The sequence below is a fragment of the Notothenia rossii genome (assembly GCF_949606895.1).
Source record: "Notothenia rossii genome assembly, chromosome: 9".
Taxonomy (NCBI): Eukaryota; Metazoa; Chordata; class Actinopteri; order Perciformes; family Nototheniidae; genus Notothenia; species Notothenia rossii.
In genome coordinates this window covers 65,790,126-65,804,199 of record NC_136907.1, presented here as the reverse complement: position 1 = coordinate 65,804,199, position 14,074 = coordinate 65,790,126, and the positions used below count along the sequence as shown (strand labels likewise).

The following is a 14,074-nucleotide window of genomic DNA, read 5'->3' as shown; positions in this document are numbered from 1 at the left end:
CGAGCAGAAGGAGTTAGCACCAAACAGTATGCTCTATTATGAATTCCTCAAGGATACCAGATGTTCAATATCACTCAATACTTCAAAAGTTTTTGAAGAGAAGCCCATTTGAGATCAGCTCCAAGCAATAAATTAGTTAAGCAGCAGAGCAAGCATTTGAAAGCAGAATACGTGACCAAAATATTACCAATGTGTCACACAGAGAATGCTCTCTACTGGAGCCTTCAAGTAAATTGAAAAGTGTGAAATGAAAGGAAATTGTGCCATTTGTAGTTTCTACTTGTGATGCTAGTGCTGACCGGTCCATCTAAAAAAGGGATTTTCTTTCACCCAGAAGCAGCAAATGTAACATTAGGTCAGGTCAAAGTGATAAAACATAAATGTACTAACGAGAAGGTGACAGAAAATAGTCAGTGAAAGCAACTAGAATGTTTTCCACAAAAGCACCAGAGGCAACACAGAGTTCACTTCGTTGTAACTGTGCATTCTCAAACTTCATTAAAAAAGGTACAACAGTTCAGAAAGTGGAGTGGCTTCTATTAATAATGTTTGCCTGTCGAGCAGTACCTGGCTAATGACAAAAGCAAACCTTGTTGTAGTACTCTGAAAGTTTATAACAAGCTTCTCTGCACCTGGCACTGGGTTTTCATCCCACTGTTATATTAAAATAAGAAGCAACAGCAACTGTGCTTTTTAATAGAAGTCTCAATATTATACTAGTGAGACTTTATACAGGATGTGCATCATTAAAAACAAAAAGAAAATGTTCTACAATACTATGTTCAGCCTCTTCATTCCAATTAAATCCTTCAATAACACTTTATTCCAGAACAAAAGATCTTGCATGAAGTCAGCTTCAATACATACTTTAACACCTATGCTATGGGTTACGAAAAAACAAAAAACAAAATCAATAACCATTTTTTGGGTGACAGAAACAATCAAAATGACAAATCTGTTTAAAAACATCAGCATCAACTCTTTGCCAGTGTGGGAAACCCGAGGCTAGAGGTTGATGCTTGACCGGCGGTGCTCTGATATGTTCAGGGATTATAGTGCTGTTTTATCCAAAATGAAAAGTAATCACTCAAAGCTTTATGACATAACTGCTCTGCAATTGGATGTGCACAGTTACATAATGCCATTAACTCCAAAGCCTTTTTAAGGATGAGTCTTCAGATGGACAGCTTTCGTGTGCTCATAAAACAAAAGATAGAAGAAATTGTTCAAATGGACACCTCAGTTGGTCGAGTCTGGCGTTAAAACACTGGCTGCTTTTGCTAAAAAACATATTGTTTAATATTTTATGAATCCATTAATAGTGTGCAATAAGTGGAATTTCATGTTCATTTCATCAGGAAGGAATAGGATCGTCAGGGGACTCGAATCCACTGTGAGCTTGTCATTTGATTTTGTATACAGACGAGGTAGACTAATTGAAGTGGGCAGCAAACTGCAAGTACAAAAAAGTAGAAACTGTCCTCAAAACCACCTTGAACATCAACCAAGTTCCATGTTGGAGAGTCGACCGCGGCCCAAGTGCTGTCCAACAGCCACTCATTCTGTACCAAGATGAGAAGATTAGACGCTCATCCGGGAGCCTCAGCTGACAGCATATTAAATGAAACTGGCATATCCGAGTACAGCCATATTGATCTGAGAACACTTCTCTTAGTTTTAAGAGAAACAAATATTCCACAGCAAAGTGACCCAGATAGTTAGAACACATCCTACCAACCCTGAGGCGCAGTAGCTCAAAGTGGAGGCTTTTACTGAAGCAATTCGCTCAGCCTCAGCCTGACAAAAACTGTATTAAAACTTTCTTATTTAAAGGTCAAGGAACTTGATTCTGGCTTAATGCAACCATTATTTATAAAAAGTATACAGCATTGTGGCATTTTCCTCTTCATGCAGTAGATATAGTAGTAGTAAGATTTCCTTTTTTAAATATGCCAACACAACAGCAAACATTGTGATATGAGACCACTCCTGTTTCATGAGGAAATACTTATTAATTGGATCAGGAATACAAAATGAAGATAACATCCCACTACCTCATGTATGTTCTTTTGATGAATCTCTGCCCAGTGAAATCTCTGTGATACAGATGTGAGAATCTAGTGAGCATGATAAGACGGCATGATAAGACTTCCCACTGTCAGGCCCTCCTTCCTTCCTTCCTTCCTTCCTTCCTTCCTGAGGTGAAGAGTACAGGCTCCCAAAGCTAGCCCTCATCTGCTTAATATCACAACACATTCATAATCCTCTACTGTGCTCAGTGTCCAATTATCAGCGACAACATCTGCATGCCCAGTGGCTGCTCTGCTACCCACTGATACAGGAAACGCAATCAACAGTATAGGGCGACAGACGTGACATTGACTATTCAGTGCACTTTGTCTTTAATGAGATACGTGTAGAGTGCTCACTTGCATAAAGCACATTTTCCCCCATGTAGAACAAGGCTGAAAGTATTGGTACAGTAAGTACAGGACTGGTGATAATAATGAGTCCTCATTTTTCTTATGTCAACTAAATGAATAGGATCATCATTTTATTGTTGACGAATTAAATGATGGCAGATGCAAAGAGGCTGAGTGTGCTTCCTCCATTTTAAAAACATAAATAAAATAAAAAGGGGCTAATGGTCAACCAAAGTATTTTATCCAAAAATTATCTTTTAAAAAAAAATCTGATTTAAGATGCATTTAGATAACCTAACTGCTCTGAATCCACTCCACGCTTTACTCTGTTGAGTGAGCTATTCATGCACCAGTGGAATCAGTGCCGTTGCCTGGATGGAATATATATATATATATATACACTTTGGCAGAAAACACAGCGTGCGTTTAACATTTGAGAAGGTGAACATGATCATGTGCACCAGCACATATTATCCTAGATATTGAAAATACTGTAAATATAATAAAATAAAAAAGACAGACAGTTTTTAAATATGTTTTGTAAAAATGGGCTCAATAGCCTTGATTTAATAAATGTTCCTTGGAAATAGTAAACGTCTGTCATTAAAGCAGGTCCATCACTACTAGTGACCCCTTTCAGGTTACACAGTTGTAGATATTTGAGACATTGTTTATTTGACAGCATTTATTCCTGCAGCTTGAAATCCACATGTATGCACCATGTGTTGACGGCTGCAGTTTAAAAATCCCTGCACCACCTCCTGTCATTTAAATGTACTGCACTGGCTCACTCTTCTGTGACTTCTATACTTCCACTGCCGCCTTCAGGGGTGCAGATCACATTCCCCTTGTTTGGGGCTTTGAGAGTCAGGTCGATACTTCTTGCTGAAATTGAAGTGACAGTGTGTGCGCAGATGTTTTGGCGTCACAGCGACTAAAGAACCTGCCTGAGCATTGGGGCTTCTTTCAACAATGCACTTTGCCTAAGCTTAAAAAAAAAAAAACTGAAATTCCACTTAGTCGCTCCAGTGAGATATACTGGTGGGTTATAATCCGCCATCATGCTGAAATCAAAAACGCTTTAATCAAACTATGGTAGCAAAATAATGATGTGGAGAGACAGCCGTTTTATGCATACAAAACAAGTGGAAGACAACAGTTATGAAGAGGGCTTTATCACTCAACTCCACTGTGCATTAACACCATTGTAGGAGAAAAAAGCCCTTTTTGTTTGCTCAGATCTTCATTGTTGTCCTCCACCGCAACAGGGGAAATGCTGTTATAATAGACAGTGGCTCAGTGGACCAATGAACAGAACATATCTACATGATTGTTTCATGAGTAGACACCATACAGCAAAATAGGAAAGTCAAGCCTCTAAAGCAAATACATATTTTGTAATGTATTTTTGGGGTTTCGCTAAAAACACCACATTTTCAAGAGAAAATATAGCCAGGCGAATCATGTTAGACTACAGCCAAACATTTAGGGAACAGGAACAGTCAAATCCTTGCTGAAAGGTAATACCAACCAAAAAGTCAAATACATTTTTAGTGCTTGTGAGACTGATTCATCCAGGAAATTAACACCTGAAAGATGCCAATTTAATATTACTTAATCAAAGCATTTTTTTCCAGGTAGGCCTGGATACAAGTCTGTGCAGTTTCTCATATTCTAAACAAGCAAGAGTTTGCTTCCACCCTGCAGTCTGACTAAGGGCCTCAGTGTGTCTACCTGGCTCAGGTTAATATTCATGATGTTGCAGCCAAGGAAAATAACTACAGCCACATCTGAACAGAGCATGTCCTTCACTTACCCCTGACAATACTGGCCTGTAAGATGAAAGGAACTCCAAAGAGACCTAACAACACGAAACCCCAACGCTGCACTTTTGCTGAATCAATTTGCCACTTTTTTAATAACCCTGGAGACTGAAACCTAATACTTTTTGCTAAAGAATATACACTGAATAATAACTTTCCCATTACCAGACAGGGTAGAAAACAATATGGTTGTTTATGGTGAACCTGGCAACTGTTTTTGTGCTTATATTAACATAGTACTGAGAAAAAAAAAGTCACGTACCAGCAGATGTCTGCTTGAACTTGTCACTCTTCTTCTTCCTCCATTTCCATGGCTTGAGGAGGCGTCCCAGAGTAGCAAATTTGCTCCGACGACGGATGGGTGGAGTGTGGGTGCCAGACTCAGAACGCATGGCTGCCAGCCTCTCTACTTCCTCGGCTGTAAGGGAATTCAAAAAAATAAAAACAGGGTATAGTTTAGGTGAAAATGCAGAGGAGGTGATATTCCTGTAGTCATGCAGGAGAGCTAGAAGTGAATGCAGCAGACACTTTTGCTCACAAAGAACCAAGCATTACAAATCTGTGCCAAGTAGCCTGCTGAATTCTTCTTCTATCTGGATGAGGTTGAGAGAGTATAAACAAACCTGCACACCAGATAGTAATAGGCAGGATACGCTCCCAGTCAAAACAGTTCACATTGAGTGGCTGGCATTAGCTTGCCAAGACACACTAACAGTCTGATAAGCACCTCATTAAGTGGAAATCTTTCAACTCCTCATCAAATATTCACAAGGCCCAGCCCGTTAGACCTCGAAATACTGTTGCATGGCCAGGAATGTTAAGTATTTTATTTTAACACATACTACTAAATGAGAAAATGAATGCATGTTAAATTTCCAAAATGGTGCAATCGAGGACTGCAAAAAAAAACACTAACCAAACACAAGGGAGGAAAGAGGTTTTCAAACTCAAATCTGATATAACACACACATTTAAGTAGTCTTCTTTATAAACAGCACTCACAGGATCATACACATGTTTCAGATTTCTAAATATTATTTAATGACTTTGCTTTCTAGGCAGCCCATCAATTCCTCACTGTATAAAATGAATATTCAAGAGATGTGATACTTGCTTTGGTAATCCATCATGTCTGCTTTTATTTTTTGATATAATGCCTAATTTTAATGAGGATGGCGTGTGGTGCAGTGGATAAAGCCTTGGTGTTGGAATCAGGGGGTCACAGGTTCAAACCCCACTGCAGTCAGCATGTCGTTTTGTCCCTGGGCAAGACACTTCACCCCAAATTGCTCCTGTGGGGATTGTCCACAGTATTGAGTATGTAAGTCGCTTTGGATAAAAGCATCTAACAAGTAACATGTAATGTAATGTAATTTGCAATGATATCATAGTCCTGCATTGCCAGACGTCAACATTTCAGGCATTGGAGAGCAACCATAGGTTGTAAAACAATGAAAGCTGACCATTCACATACATTTGACAGGTTCGAGTCTAAGGAGAATGAAAAAAATTGGGGGAAACTATTCAGAAACAGAAATGGCCTAGTTTCCAACAGACTGAGTTCTGGATGCCTGATGACCTCCAGCACAGCATGTTGTATCAGTTGTCAGTGGCACTACATTGCGTCAGATCATCACCCGTGACATGCTGTCAGGGAATGTGCTGGTTGCTCTTTTTTATTAATTACATCACATCACAATGTTTGCCAACATGGACTAGCATTTTGCAGCCTAGTCACCTCCTAAATGGGACAGCAGGATAAATAATGTGACAGTAATGCAGTCCCACGAAACATCAATGAAATGCTCCGGAGCCTCAGAAGCAACCATCTTAACCATCCTGTCACCACACGACTCTATAAATAGATCTACAGTCGATGCTAATTAAATCCAGTAGAGATTCAAATAACTTCATTAGAGGTCCAAAAACTAGATAAAGACAGGAAGAAAATAGAAGCAGAGTAACCTCCAACTGCAAAGTACCAACTATCTTTATGTACTGTGTGACAGACACAAAGATGACACTTTTATTTACTTCAATAAAAGATATATTTACCATCCTAACATCAGGTGATCATTTCATGACAACAGTGACAACAGGCACACACCAGCCCACGTTCACCATGTTGCCTAGATTCTCCACTGCACAACACACTGATGTGGCTGCTTTTAATTAAAAACACTTGTTTGCATACCAAGACGGATCATTGATGATGTAATGACACTGAACTGGAAATGGCCTTGTGTAAACAGCTTGCACAGTTTCATGACATTTTAATGGCATCTATAGGCTAGAAAAGCTACATATCATTTATCTTATCACTTAAGGAGACTACAAAATACAGAAAATGTTATCATGCAAACCAACAAATTGAACTCAGAGCATTAATAAGTTCTGATCCAGTTAAAGGCAGCTTCAACAACAGCAACAGTGACTCACAGTAGAAATGTAAGCACTTAACAAGTAACTAGAGAATATTATAACAAGGAGGCGCAACGCATATTGAACGATGGAGATCAGAGGCATGGCCATCGCCAGACTGAGGGAAAATAGGCTACATGCTGGATGGTAGTACCGCAGGGCTACTATGGGCGAAACCACACAAGGCTCCAGAGCTACTCACCGTCCTGTGTATCGTTCCCGCGGCTGCAATTGCTGCAAATGTGCTTTATCTCTTTCCCGATGTGACAGTGGATCGTAAAGGGCATGTTGTTGTTGTGGTGCGGATGCTGGCCGTGCCCTTTCTTGTTGCTGAGAGACATTATTTTGACCAGGCTAAACGCTTTTTTCTTAGGTTTCTGCACCGCTACGGGCGTTTCTCGGCACCCCGTGGTAAGCCAAGTGCCGTGCATGATGGTGGGCGCAGGATCCACCGTCGGGTAATGGACCGTCCTAAACATGGCGAAAACGGACCAGTGCGCTTTGTTTACGACGGTGTGGATTTAAATTAAAGGGCCATTAATTTAGTCCTACCTGACCTAGTGTAAAGAAGCAGCTTCCATCGAGCCCAAATCAGCCGCTTCTGCCTGCTGAATCCCCCACACCTTTACCTGAGATCACAGTAATGTGCAGCTGGCCTATTTGGGTGCGCAATGCAAAATAGCTGCTGCTGCTGCTGAGAAAAAACCACTGCTGCCAGGTCCAAGTGGGCTAATAATAAAAAAGGGGCTGAGTAGTGAATGGCAGTGACTACCTCTCCCTCCCAGAGCCGCAGACTGCAGTCAGTTGTAGCTAATCCACGATTAGAGGAGCTGAGCAGTGAGCGTTTGTGATTGGCTGCACCATGCCTTCCTCGTATAGGCTAGTGTGGACAGAGGTAAAAGTTACTCGACTGATAAAAGGATTCAAATTCTTTTTTAGCAGGTTAAATTACATGCCGGAACTTTTCTGCATACAAAAACTGAAAGACAACTATATCCACCATTTGGTCAGGAATTACCAAAACATAGTGTACTTTTGTTCTAATAAAATTAAACTCAGATAATTATCTAAAAAAGAATGTCAGTTTATCTGAAACACTGAGAATATAGAAAAAGATAAAGTAAATACTTAAGGGGCAAAGAGCCACTTATTGGACGATTTGGCAAGTCAAAACCGAATGAAAAACTGATTTCCTTAAACAGCCCTTTGAGGTATTTGACTTCCTACTTGAGTGACCATAATAGGTCAACACTGAAAGAGACTCGATCAAAAATGAAGCCCTTTGGTACCTAAAAGCTTTAATATGTATTTTGAATTGTAAAACATGATAGTAAATGTTCTGTCTATGAAGTTGTCCGATACACATACGTCAATGAACTCAAATGACCCCCCCCCCCTTAGCCTAATCTAATCTTCTGATTTGCGGTGTATTTATCACAAAAAATAAAAGATTGAGTGAGGTTTAAAAAATCTGCTTTACATGAAAGCGCTGAGAGAAGTGAGTGCAAAAATGAAACTTCTACATCATTTGGGCATGATAACAAACAAGAGCGCAGAGAATTAAAATCAAAGAAATGAAACAGAGCAAAGGGACCCTAATCAGTGATCATAAAGCTCAATACTTCAAATGAGGGAGCTCAAAAGCCAGCATCAAATATTCCTTCTTTACACCACAAATTCCAAACAGCAATTTGGTTGATCCCTGAAGTAACTGAGCACATTTTGTGGGTAATTGATAACATTAATGGCCAATTAATGATCCGTTAATCATGGGAAGGATACCGGACCCAATGGCATTTCCAATCACGTTTCCTACAGAGGAGCATTCAATGTTAGTGGGCTGGGGGGAGAGTATCTTTGATGTTCCTTCAATGAGCTGCAGCTTATTCCAGCGACATCAAAGCCCTCTCTGAAATGAGGGACAGAGGCACTTGATTTACTCCCACCACCATGCAATGCAGCGGCTGCCCTCAGTGGCCTCTTTTCAGTGCAAAATTACACTCTCTTGCATTCACGTTTCGTAAAGTTTACTAGGCAAGAAATAAATATTTGTGTCTGGAAAACATGTCCAACAAAGGTTAAGATGTTAACAAGTAAAGGAGTGAAAGTCAGGCATCAGGTAGATAAGAATCCAGCCAATTGTGCCTGCATGTGTGTTTGAATGAGATACAACTAAAGAGTAAGGGGCTTTAAACAATTATATTGCTGTCTTACTGCTATGATAATCCATAAACCAGGACATTGAGGACCTTTATCTCTGTGCTTACCTCCGCCATTGCACATTATTCTGCATATAGACCTTGATTTATCTTTATGTACTTTAGGTTTAAAGCTGGCAATGGCCTCATAAGTATGTTGACTTATATGGGCCTTGTTAAGCCCGAGCCACTCCGGCCTCAATATCCTATTACATCCTTCTTACAAGTAACCTATTAAATAATTAAAGCTACATGACAGGCCATTTGTCAGCTGTGAGGAAGAATGGTCGTACTTGGCAGTGTGTTTACCTTCTGTGCCAGGCAGTGCTGAGTACTGCAGTATATTACTTGGTTTCATTTATCTGAGAATAACTGTTGTTAGATTTAAGCTGTTAGGCCTATATTGCACATTTACTGTCCTCCTAAATGTAAATCTAATAAATTAGAACAATCTCTGTGTAAATTGAACTTTTCTCAAGGAGACTTTTGCTCAGGAATTATTGCTGATGAAGGCCAATATGACATTGTTTAAGATACAAAAGATTGTCATGAACTAGCTTCCGAATCTCTGTCCTGAAATTGGTCCCGTTTAACTTGAAGATAATAAATTAAATGAACATAATAGTCAACAAGAAACAATTCGCTTAAAGTCGGATCAGTTCAATTACAATTTGGGAAAACCTCTCAACCCTGTCCTGTTTCACTCTTGCTGCCTTAAAAGAAAATTCATTTGATTAAAATAATTGGAGCACTTGGGTGTTTTGGGGAAGACTAAATGCAACGTGTAATCCTTCACAGTGCTGGTGTTGAAAAGTTAAGTATACTTTCCTGTGGTTGACAACATACCTGACACGGTCACAAACTGTCATAATAAACTCAAACTGACAGTATGCTCACCAAATCTGCTAAGAAGCATTTTCCAATCCTCTCTGAATAACATCTGATGTTTGCTCATAGTGTTGTTGTCATAAAACCTCAGCAAATATGAGTTCTTATGCACCATTTTAAAAGTAGAAAAGTGTTGTTTCTATTTCACTTTCTAGATTTAAAAGGTAAAATGTATGACATTTTGACTGAATAGCAATGAAATGTAATGCACATTTCTGATCATGGTTTAACTGTTTTCCATGAATGTTGTACAGTTTTTCTCAACAAAACAATCATACTATCTCTAACTGAGCAGCCTGTCCCTACAAATCTGCTGTCCCTGTTCTCCCTGCATCTCTCTGTCTCTTCCCATCTGTCATTATCTCTCTGCATTATTATCTGTCATGCTCCCTCGTAGACATACAGTACCACTTGACAAGAATCTGAAAGGGAATTAAATACATGTTAAATGTGTGGAGCTTTGCCTTTTCCACCTTTCGTGCTTGATATAGGGATATGTGAATGATAGTTATGCAACCATAATCTGCCAGGGGAATGATTCCTTGCGATTTTTTCTTTGCTCCACCTTCAGCATTAAGCTCAATCTTCTCAGGACAGGCAGCAGAGTAATGAGACGTGATTATGTAAAGTCAACAGACTAGAACACTTCAGAAAGAAACTGTGATATTTTCATTTAGAAAATAAATAAAGACACAGAGAAAGTTTAAGATAGAAATGTAACCACTTGTTTTTACAGTTGGGCAAGTCCTCAACGTTTCCTCTTGACCTTAATAGTCACTGTGAATATAATTCTGTCAACAGAAATGTTCGTTTCGTACTGTCACAGAATGTCAGGGATTAAGATTCTTGCGACTACAGTTCCAGAAAACTAAACAGATGCTGCTCGCTTATAATTCACTCCTGCTTGTCTTTTCTTGAGTCCCCCCTGTCTGTCTTGCCCTGTCTAAACATGAGTTTTGATTGTCAGAGCAAAAATGTAACATATCAAATGGTACCTGTAATTCTGTGTGACATTGGGTACCGTCACTCTGAAATGTCACATTGAAACTTGAAGATATGTTGACATATTTTGATTTATTAATATAATAATTATTTTTAAATGTTTTAAAATGTCATTTGCTATCTAATGGATAACATAATGTTGGTCATTTAGAAGATCTCTCATACTGTTTCATAGAAATCTTGAAATAGGTAAAACTGTGTGGGCACATTCTGCTTTTTTTGCATTTAAATGAGAAGGTAAGGTAGGTGTGAACAATCCCTGATAAATAAGACGAACGCTTGCATGTACTAATTTGGTCTTATAAAGAAAACCAATATTAACAGTGGCAGTAAAACCATGATGTCAACACCCCGTTGCTTTAAAAGAAGCCATTAAAGGCCAAACAAAAAACGTAACATGAAAGGCATTCAGCTATTATCTATTTATGTATGTATTCATGTTAAGAGCTATTGTTCAAGATACAGCACAATTCACAAAAATACTAGGTTTGTTGCAATACCATTACACTTCAGACCTGCCATGTGAATCCCGCGTTACAATGGCGCCATCAAGTGGGGTGATTTGGTCACAATTATTTAATGACACCCAACAAATCACCAACAGAGTAAATTCTGAATTCCACTGCTTGGCCCTTCTCTGCGGTCAACACGAGTACAGAGGGGCTGCCGGGAAGGCCAACCTTAGGTAGACGCCCCTCCCCCCCCACACACCTCCGAGGGACGCAAAAAGAAAATAGTTGACAGTAAAAAAAGAAAATGTTTTTAAATGTAACCAAATACATTTATAAATAATAAATATTATATTGTAAATAAAAATAGTTAACAATACAAATATACTTTTAAAAAATACAATAAATTAATAAAAATGTAATACATAATATTAAATAAAAACATTAATTACATACAAATCATAGTACAAACATAATAAAGACATTCAATAAAGTATGATAAACAAAATTAAGTAAATAAATAAAAAAGACGAATAACTGAAATAAATACATAAAAAGTAATGTAATAATAATGAAAAAAAATACAAAAAAAATACCAATAATAATACTATATTTAATTTATAACATTAAACATTTTTTGTAAAAAATATGAATAAAACATTTTAAAAATCAATAAAAGACGCAGGTCTGCCTGGGTAAAATAATAATTATTAAAAATATATATAAAAATGAGGCTGTGACTGCAGTCAGCATATCGCTGTGTGCCCAAAATTGCTCCTGTGGGGACTTTCCACATTAATTGCGTAACATGTAATGTACTGTATATTAAAAACATATAATAATAATAATAAAAAATAATAATAATAATAATATATTTGAATAAAAACAATACAATATAATTTCATTAAAAAAGTCAAACATACTAAAGACAAAGAATAATAATTATGAAATATGAAATAAAAATAAAAATACACTAAAAAATAAAAATAAAATAATGCCAAGGGCCATTCAACATAAAATGTACTTGTTTCTTGCATTTTGTTGATAAGGCAGTGGATCAGTCTGTAAGGACACCTCCTGGGCCCTACCGAGGTGCCCTGAGGAAGGCACTCAAACAGTGTGTGTAATGTGAGTGATCAAAGTAATTTCCCCATTGGGGATCTGCTTCTGATAATTTTCTTGTGTTAAGATCAAACATTTACTAATTTCAATAATAACCAACAGAGACAATAGACATAGGATTGTTGATTTCAGATACATCCTATTTATATTTATGGTACTGCTGATGACAGTTGACAGATGACCATGGCGCTCAGGGACACACCTCCACATGTGACTGAGTTGAAAAGAAAAGCCTTCACTGAATTGTTTTGTCTCTTCATATGCCGCCAGATGGTGCTAGAGTTGTGCCGCAACAATGATTTCTGCAAGCCCACAGGCCATCGAGCCTCATCTGAGCAGAATAAACACCTACATCACAAACCAGGATAAAGAGGTGGCTGCTCTTGTTAAATCACTATCAGTCTTTGTGGCATTAGCATTTACTTCTGTGCCTTTTTTATTTGCTTTTTAAGTCTTCCAGCTCTGAGGTAACAGCGTCAGTAGCAAACTGTCACGATTCTTGTGTTGTGTCACGTTTTTAGTTTTGTGTGTCTGGTAGTGGGTGTTTTGCTGTTCTCCTTGTCATGTTTTCCTCCCTGTGTATTGTCTGGTCTTTCTCCCCCGTGTTTTCCTCTCTGTCGTTAGTTTCCCTAGTGTGACTAATTTCCTGATTGTTTTCACCTGTCACCCCTTGTGTGTCTCCTGTGCTCATCAGCGTCAGCCCCACCCCTTATTGTGCCCACCTGTGTCTTATCATGTGTTTAAATTCCCCTGTCTCCCAGTGTTCAGTGTCAGTTCGTCTTGTCTCTTGCCACAGTCAGGTCTATGCTCTGTGCTCTGTGCTCTTTATACGTTTTTGTTCCTCACTACGTGAGCGATTTCATTTTGTTCTTATTTTTTTCTCATCTCAACCTGAGATTCAATTGTGACTTGTTTTGTTCATCTTGCCTGTTTTTTGGAAAAATAAAGTATCTTACCAATACTTTGCCTCTGTCTCCCGGGTCATGCAATTGGGTCCTACATCCTAAGTGCCTGAGTTTTTAACAGAACGAACTGACCATTATGGACCCAGCCGACCCAAGAACGCTTCACGCCGCTCTGTCGGCACACAGCGTGAAAATGTTTCACCACGAGGAACAGCTGGGCATAGCCGCCCAGGGAATACAAGAGCTGAGAGGACGCCAGGCAGAGTTTCAGGAAAACTTTTCTACACAGATGCAACAACTGGCTGTACAGATGAATCGTTTGATCACTCACCTACGGACTGCTCCAGTATCGGCCCCAGCAGCCATGGTTCCGGCTTCACTGCCGGCTCCAGTACTGGCTCTTCGGCCGATGCCAACTTCCTGTGTCCTGTCGGCTTACCGACCGTCTCCTCTCGAGTCCCCTGTCAAGGTTCTTTTCAAGTTCCCTCTCGATCCACCTGTCAAGGTCCTTTTCAAGTCCCCTCTCCAGTCCCCTCTCGAGTTCCCTCTCCAGTCAGCACTCAAGTTCCCTCTCAAGTTCCCTCTCAGGTCTCCTCTCGAGTCCCCTGTCAAGTTCCCTCTCAGGTCTCCTCTCGAGTCCCCTGTCAAGTTCCTTCTCAGGTACCGTCTCAAGTCACCTCTAAAGCCACCTCTCAGTTTCCCCCTCGAGTCCCCTCTCGAGTCCCCTCTCAAGTCACCTCTCAAGTCACCTCTCAAATCTCCTCTCGAGTTCCCTGTCAAGTTCCCTCTCAGGTCTCCTCTCGAGTCCCCTGTCAAGTTCCTTCTCAGGTACCGTCTCAAGTC

General features: G+C 39.4%; 1 protein-coding gene across 7 annotated transcripts in view; it reads right to left on the bottom strand.

Moving 5' to 3' along the window:
- The window catches only part of LOC307020155 (phosphatase and actin regulator 1-like), a 42,797-nt gene that overhangs the window by 15,310 nt on the left and 13,413 nt on the right, over positions 1 to 14,074 (bottom strand). For 2 of the 7 annotated variants that reach the window (XM_079651327.1, XM_079651331.1), the window contains exon 2: positions 4,509 to 4,664. In XM_079651327.1, coding sequence (XP_079507453.1) covers positions 4,509 to 4,664 — 156 coding nt within the window. The other 5 variants (XM_079651328.1, XM_079651330.1, XM_079651325.1 and 2 more) reach the window with 5 other exon arrangements.